This window comes from Hydra vulgaris, chromosome 09, assembly GCF_038396675.1.
Source record: "Hydra vulgaris chromosome 09, alternate assembly HydraT2T_AEP".
In the NCBI taxonomy this organism is placed as follows: Eukaryota; Metazoa; Cnidaria; class Hydrozoa; order Anthoathecata; family Hydridae; genus Hydra; species Hydra vulgaris.
Genome location: NC_088928.1, coordinates 35,570,029 through 35,579,173, shown reverse-complemented (window position 1 = coordinate 35,579,173; position 9,145 = coordinate 35,570,029). Strand labels below are relative to the sequence as shown.

Below are 9,145 nucleotides of genomic sequence, written 5' to 3'. Positions count from 1 at the left end.
AAATTTTTTTAATTTAATTCAAAATTTATTTCATTAAGAGATAATACACTGATACTGACAAAAACAAATATATGTTAACCATCATATATTTCAAAACAACATATTTCAAAAGCAACACACATCAGACAAAATCAAAGTCCTTCTACAATTGACCTCTTATTTACTTCTGATGAAAACATGATTTCCTTTTTAACTCATCTAGCACCCATTGGCAAAAGTCATCATCAACTACTCTACTTTACTGTATCAATTGAATCTATTATAAATATACCACAATACCATACTAAGCATTTATACACAAAAGGGAACTATGACAAAATTAATGAAGACCTTGCAAATATTACACTCTGTCCAACATCCAACTCAGACCAACTATGGAGTAACTTTTTCAATAAACTTAAAACTACTATCAACAATAATATCCCAAAATCTAACTTTAATAATATAAAACGCTCAAAATGGATTGACTTTCAAATAATCAATGAACTTAATTTTAAACGAGAGAAATATCGTCAATATATATTGAACAGAAATGAAGAAACATATAATGAGTACCGCATTTCACGAAACAAAGCAAAAGCAGCGTGCAGAAAAGCAATTATTGAATTTGAAAAAAAACTGGTGAGAGACATAGACCAAAATCCAAAAGCATTTTTCTTGTATGTCAAATCAAAAAGAAAAAACAAAGAAGCATTCCTTGACATCCAATACAATAATATTGTTGCAACTACTGATCTAGATAAAGCTCATCTATTCAATATTTTTTTTGCTGATACTTTTTCAAACAAAAAAATAACAGCAACACCACCATTTAACCTAACATATAAAAATGTAAATCCTCTAACAAACAATATTGATCTAAGTCCGGAAAATATCAAAACATACCTCAAAAGTCTAAACTCATCTAAATCACCAGGCCCTGATGCATTACACCCAATAATATTTAAGAAAACTTGCTTTCAAATGTCTAAACATCTACTATTTTTAACAAAGTACTTGAGAGTGGATCAATACCCCAAATATGGAAAGACGCAACAATTACACCCATATTCAAAAAAGGAGACAGACCAAAAGCACTTAATTATAGACCTATCAGTATAACTTGTACTTTAGTAAAAATCTTTGAAAAAATTATAAAAAATCATATTATGACACACCTGATTAAAATAACTTATTAAGTCCACAGCAATATGGATTTCGTCCAGATCATTACTGCTTAACTAACCTTTTAACTGTAATTAATTATTGGACGTCATCACTTGATAATAATATTCCCATCGACAACATTTATCTTGATTTTGAAAAAGCCTTTGACAAAGTTCCACATAAATTTCTTATTTCGAAACTTAAAGCTTATGGTATAAATGGATCAATACTATATTGGATTAAAAACTTTTTGAAAAACCGTAGACAAAGAGTTGTTGTTAATGGAAATTATTCTAACTGGGTACCCATTAAAAGTGGAGTTCCCCAAGGCTCCGTCCTTTCAGCTTTCCTTTTCATTATATATGTCAACGATATCCCTGAAGTAATCAAATCAAAAGCTGCTCTTTTTGCTGACGATACCAAAATCTTCCGCTCTATTGAAAATACTCAATCTGCGCAAGAATTACAAAATGACATCAACGCTCTTGTTACATGGTCTCAAAAATGGGGAATGAAATTTAACATTGATAAATGTTCTGTAATGCACTTAGGAAACAACAACAAATCCCATACTTATAATATGCATGATCCAGAAAAAAATATAAGAGTAAACATTAAAACCACAAATTGCGAACGAGATTTAGGTGTTCACATAGATTCGAACTTATTATTTTCCAAACACACAACTATTCAAGTCAACAAAGCCACACAAATAATAGGAATAATAAAAAGAACATTTACATTATATCCAGACTTATTATCCTTCAAAAAACTATTTTCAGCACTAGTTCGCCCTCACCTAGAATACTGTGGATCAATCTGTAACCCTGGACTTCTCAAAGACAAACGGCAACTAGAAAATGTGTTAAGAAGAGCTTCGAAACGAATCAATGGATTACAGGATCTACCGTATGAACAAAGATTGTTGGCATTAAATATGACAACTGTAAAATACAGGCTACTTCGTGCAGACCTAATCAATGTCTACAAATGGTGCAAAAACAACAATAGTGACAGAAGTCTTTTTGAAATAGATAGTAAATTTATTACTCGTGGTCATATATATAAACTAAAAAAACAATCTTCGCGATTAAATTTACGTATGAATTTTTTTTCTCTAAGAATAATAAATAAATGGAACTCTCTTCCTAATCACATTGTATCAGCGTTATCTCTAAAAATGTTTAAACTGCTTCTAGATAATCATCTAAAAAATGAATGGCTTCTCTACGACTAATCCACATTTTATTTTCTATTAGTTATACAAACTCTGTAATTGTCAAGTATTATATTATTAGGTTGACAGGCAGTTTATGCCTACACAATTTATTGTAAAACCTTAATTAAAAAATATATTTATATCTTTTTAAATTATTTTCATATAAAAGTAAATAAAATTAAATGAAAATAAAACATAACTTTTATACACAAAAAATTACTACTATTATTATTATTATTATTATTTGTTTAAACAGAATCATTAATTGATAATAACATATTAACACACACACACATACATACATAAACATAATTATCAAACCTTTTCAAATTAAAAATAAACAATTCATGAACTGAAAAAAGAAACGAACTTAAGGAATGACAAAATAAATAGAGGATAAACCAAAGAAAATCAAAGCATAAAACTACTATATTTTAAAATTTAGAAACATCTAAATTAATAATTTGAGGCTAATAATTTTTTTCTCCATCACCACATTGATATAACACATAGGTTGATTAATTGTGTCATTTATGAGGCGCAACTGAAATACCGGCATTGGACAAGGGTTCAAATCTAATAATGTTTTTTTTTTTAATGTCTCGTTTGCTTTGAAGACTTTTTACTTGCAGAAAACATCAAAGTTTCAAATTTTTGAATAATTAAGTTTGGAGTAATTGAAGTAATTAAGCTTGGATTAAATAACTATGAAACTTTGAAACTTTTTCAAAATTCTATAGTGAAACACTTTTAAATAAAAATAAAAACATATATTAATTTAAAGCTTTTATTTTTTCTGGTTTATTTTTTCCTTATTTTATCATTTGTTAAGATTTATATTTTTTTAATTTAGTTATTTTTTTTTTTCCAATTTATAGTTTGTTTATTTTTAATATTAGTGTAAATTTATATTTGTTTATTCAGCGTATTTTTTAAACATGTTAACTTAAAACATAAGTCAAAGTTGTCAAAACAAAATAATATATGCGCATATATTATTTTAATATATATATATATATATATATATATATATATATATATATATATATATATATATATATATATATATATATATATATATATATATATATATATATATACATAAGTATATATCAATCTTTCACAGGAAGACGTGTGATTGCATGTCTTTATATGATCAGGCAAATTACATTTTGCTTTGACGATTTGACCATGGCTTTTGACATATTTTTAAATTTTGAAAATGCGCTACAAAAACTTATCTAAAAAAACTTATCTAAAACTTTAAAAAAGAAAAGAAAATTATAATCAAAGAGAAAAGAAAAAAATTCTTAACTAATGCAAAAACACACACACATAAAATATATATATATATAAATATATAACCCAACTAAAACAAAACTTATCAAACTAAAATGCTTTGTCTATTTAATTTACGCATTAAAAAACCATTTCATTCTTTGTTTTAACATTTTTACTTTGTTTTTGTTTTTAAATATGTTTCAAAAGATAAACATCATAAAAGATACATAATTATATAAGTAAAAAAAAAAAAAAACAGTTTATTAATACTTATTATAAATATTCTTTATAAGTGTTTTGTCATTATAAATGCGTTATTATATATATATATATATATATATATATATATATATATATATATATATATATATATTTACTTTTTAAGTAATTTTCAAGTTTAAATGATTTTTGCGAGCAAATAAATTGTTTTTAATTAATTTTTATTTTATTTTAGTTACTAATATAAATATAATTGTTTTTTAGCTGGCAATTGTGTCAGTCCACCCTATCTGTCAAAAAGTTAGGTTATTACTCAATTAGCTGTCAGTTGTTGAAAAGTGTGGTTGGAGTAAGTTCAAAATTGATTTCAATCATTTGTTTTTGGAACAATTTTTTGCAAGTTTTTCGAGTTCAGAACTATTGAAACCTAAATATTGGTTAATAGTTCAATTAGTTATAGCTAATAATTTTTTTTTTGCTAATTTTAATGTATAAATCCTGACTTGTAACCATTCTCACATCTCATTGATTTTTTTAGAATGGGCAAGTCTCCAGGCTTAACCCCAAGAAAAAGAAGGGAAATAAAAACTTTGTTTTACAAAACCTTTGCTTACCTTGTTTTACCTTGTTTTACAAAACCTTTGCTTCTTGGTCAAATCAATATTTCAAATTTTGATGGACAAAAGTTCATTTGTTTGACAACGCCCAGGAGAAAAATTCCACCAGAACTGCCTTTTGGAAAATGGTGTGGTCTGTGATCTCAGTCAAGGGTATGGGCTGCCTTTACATTGTAGAAGGGACTATGAGGCAAAACCAGTACAAGCGAGTACTGGAAAATAGGCTCCTGCCCCAGGTCCAAGAATGGTTCCCTGGTAATGAAGAATATATGTTCATGCATGACTCAGCACCGTGCCATAAAGCTAGAAGTGTTACAGTATTCCTATCTGGAAAAAAAGTGCATTTTTTCCATGGCCAGGGAATTCACCTGATGAACCCCATAGAAAATCTATGGGAGTTCACAAAACGGGAGATTGCCAAAGAAATCATCACTACCAAACAGCAATTGATAAAACCCTCATAAGAGAGTGGAATAGCAACCCCAATCTTCAACACAATGCAAAAGTCTGCATAGAAAGCATGCCCCAATGCCTGAAAGACGTTATTATAGCAAAGGGTGGCATTGCAAAATATTAAGATTATTGCCTTTGTTATGTTAAAAAATTTTTTTTGTTCCCGTTATGTTTTTGTTTTACTTTTTTTATAGTATTTTTATCATATTCATGTTTCTTTTTAATTTTTATTTTATTACTATTTTTATTTATAAATATTTAAATTTAATATACATATTTAAATTTATTACTTCATTATATTTTTTTTATACTTATTTTTGTTATCTCTATTTATTAATTATATATTATATTTCATTTTTATTTTCATCTATTTACAAAAATAATTAATTACAGAAATATAAACATATTTAAACCTTGCCGTAATCCTAACCCTAAGCCTGACCTTAATGCTGACCCAAACCAAACCCACAGTTGATGTAGCAGCACTCCATTGCAAATCAGGCTGTTTGATAGTCGATGTATATACTTTTTGCTCTCTATAAAAGTTGCTTACGGGAACATTTTTTAGACAAAAAAAACGATGCTTATGGGGACAAAAAAATAACAAGTACACAAAAATGTCACTGATAATGTTAATTTCCCCGTAAGTAAATCTGTCCCCATAAGTGATACTATAAGTGTATATATATATATATATATATATATATATATATATATATATATATATATATATATATATATATATATATATACTCTTTTAAAATAATTAACTGACTTTGCTGTTACAACTTTAATTGGAAAGTAATTTCTATGTATTTGCAATTCTGTTTAAAAAAAAATGTTCCTTCGAAGGATGTTCAGCGATTTCTTTGCGAAATTTAAAGTAATGCCCTCTTAAACAATTTTTAACAATTGGAAAACATTTTCCTATGTTTATCTTGTCAATACAATGGATAAGTTTGTATAATGCTATAAAATCTCTCCTTTTTCTTCTCTTAGTTAGGGTTGTTAAGCCTAAAGCAATATTTAATATAATATTATATATATATAATAAATAATATAATGTTTTTTCAATCACATTAAAGTCTCCTTTCATATAAGGAGACCAAAATGGAATTGCAAATTCAAAAAGTGGACAAATAAATGTAAAATAAAGAGATTTCATATGATGACAATCGAAACTTGCAAACGATTGCTTTATTCATCCCAGCATTTGATTTGCTTTCCCAATTGCCATAGTTACTGGATCATTCCATTTAATATTTGTAGAAAATGCTCCAAGATCTTGTTCAGACTTAGAACCATGAAGTTGTATACCAATTATGAAAAGTAGATAATTTTCATTAGTGGAGCCATAATGCATCACAACGTACTTGTTCATATATATATATATATATATATATATATATATATATATATATATATATATATATATATATATATATATATATATATATATATATATATATATATATATATATAATTTATATTCTTTATATTACAAATATATATATAATTTATATCCTTTATATTATATATATATATACATATATATATTTATATATATATATACATATATTTATACACATATATACATATATAATGTATATATATATATATATATATATATATACATATATGTATACACATATATACATATATTATATATATATACATATATTGTATATATATATATATATATATATATATATATATATATATATATATATATATATATATATTTATATATATATATATATACACATTTATAGTCGAATTTTTTTTTTTCTTTCTGGCCCAGCTATTCATTTTTATTATTTGTTGGTTTAATTTTGTATACAATATTAATAGGCAAATGCATAGTAGTAATGTTGATAAAAAAAAAGTTTATGAACTGTGATTATTTTTCCGTCTTCTATAATGGCAGAAATTCGTGACGTCAGGCGTGAATCATTGTTTTTTACAGAATTGCGCTCATACATTTTTACATTTTATCTTTGCTTAAACTCATTTTTGCGCAGTAAGGTAGAATAGGAAATATAGGATAAGAATATAACATGTTTACGTATTATTAAAGACGCAAAAACATCGAGTGCCCTTTAAGGTACTTATTGCGGAAAAAACCACTTATGGTTTTTACCGCAATAAGTACCTTTAATACCGCAATAAGTACAATAAATACATTCTTTATCAAAATCACTAGTAGGCTCCGATGGTTGCTGCCTTAAAGATGCTTTAAAAAAAAAAAAGCAGTGCTTGGAGCCAGAGAACAAATAAACCTTACACTTGTGCCTCAATCCAGTGCCGCCTTTGACCTTTTTGACGAGCTCGTGCAAAGTTTTTCCGGCTGCCCTTGACAAATTTTAAATTTGCTGGTAAATTACATTGAAAATGATAACAAATCAAATTAAGAAATAATACATTGAAAAGAAATTTTTATTTTACATACAAGATAAAAAAGAACGTTTTATTTATATAATTTTTTTTATTAATTTACAATTATAAAAGTACAATATATGAAATAACAAATTTTCTGCCCCAGTTTACTTACCGTCCTTGTGCGGTTCACGACCACGAAACTTTTTTATGCCAGCATTAAACTGGGGAGTTTCGTTGAATACTGGAGAAATTTTTATTTTTTTGGTGTTGATTACGCGCAAAAAGTTTCTAATCATGCATCTTTTTACTCCATCTGTTGCATTGTTCTTTGTGCTATATTCATGACAGATGTAGCTGACACTTGGCAGCTTCTAATTAAGATTTGTAAAAGAGTTAAAAAGCCGTTCATATGTGAACCTTATAGAAAATGTAGATTTTTATATTTAAATATCACAAAACAATATAATTATGTTTCTTTGATAAATAGGTATTTTGAAGCTGATTTTAAAAACAATGGCTAAGGATACAAATTCAAACTTGGTAAAATCTAGGTATCCTTACAAGCCAGCAAGTTCATTGTCTTAGCTGCACAACGACGGTGCTTTGGTAAAATGATATCATTAATGCAACTTTCTAGAATCTCCCTCCGAGAAAAAGGCGTCAAGTTGACCACTTCAACTTACATGGAACCCATATATGATAAGATTTTTTTTTTTCACTGGGAAGAGTTTCACTGGGCATGATCTCCGTTCCTCAATGTTAAATGGTCGTTTAAGCTCTCTTTGTTTAATGACAATTCATAGAACTCTGTTAAAAAAAATTTTTTTGAAGATTTTGTAATTGATTTTGTCAATTTTTGTCAAAAATTTGTCAAAAATTACCTGTCAGACAGGAAACAATACATAGTGTATAAAGAAAATGAAACAGGAAACAAAGTTATAACTTGTGGTGTTCCCCAGGGATCCATCCTAGGACCACTATTATTCTTGTTGTACATTAACGATTTATATTTAGCTTCAAAGACTTTAAATCTTATTTTGTTTGCTGACGACTCTAATCTTTTTTACTCAAATAAAAATATAAAAGATCTTTTAAAAATATTTAATGAAGAACTAATAAAAGTTAATGATTGGATTATTTGTAATAAACTTTCATTAAATGTACTGAAAACTAAATTTTTGTTGTTTCATAAACCTAGTAAGAGTGATCACCTCCCTCTAAAATTACCCAATCTCTTTATGAATAATTCAGTTATTAAAAGAGAATCAAATGTAAACTTCCTGGGAATAATATTAGATGAAAATATATCATGGAAATCTCATATTAAATCTATTGAAAATAAAATTTCCAAAAATATTTCTGTTCTATATAGAGTTAAACCATTTCTTAATATTAAGTCTTTAAAAATTATATATTTTTCATTTATCCATAGTTATCTATCCTATTGCAATATTGCATGGGGAAGTAGCAACTATGGAAAGCTTAAAAAAAAATTTATAGTAAACAAAAAATTGCATGCAAAATTATTTTTGGCGTTAAGAGAACTGCTTATGGAGAGCCTTTCTTAATGGAACTTAATGCACTCAATGTTTATAAACTTAACATATATCAAGTTATGCTGTTCATGTTTAAATCTAAACATGGTTTGTCGCCTAATATATTTCACTCTTACTTTACTAAAATTTCTCATAAGTACCCCGCAAATTTTTCAAATGATAGTTCCAAGATTCTATTTCAAACTCAGTTCATTCCAAATTCAATATCGTGGAGCATTTCTATGGAATGAATTTTTTCAAAAAATTAATAAAAATAACATTCTTCAAAACATATG

General features: G+C 26.5%; 1 protein-coding gene across 1 annotated transcript; it reads left to right on the top strand.

Annotated features, from left to right (window-relative positions):
- The first annotated feature begins 177 nt into the window (after nt 1-177).
- Nucleotides 178-7,899, top strand: LOC136085432 (uncharacterized). Its single transcript, XM_065806739.1, has 3 exons — nt 178-992; nt 1,180-2,183; nt 7,802-7,899. Exons 1-3 carry the CDS (start codon nt 178-180, stop codon nt 7,897-7,899), a joined length of 1,917 nt encoding a protein of 638 aa, XP_065662811.1.
- The last annotated feature ends 1,246 nt before the right edge of the window (nt 7,900-9,145 follow it).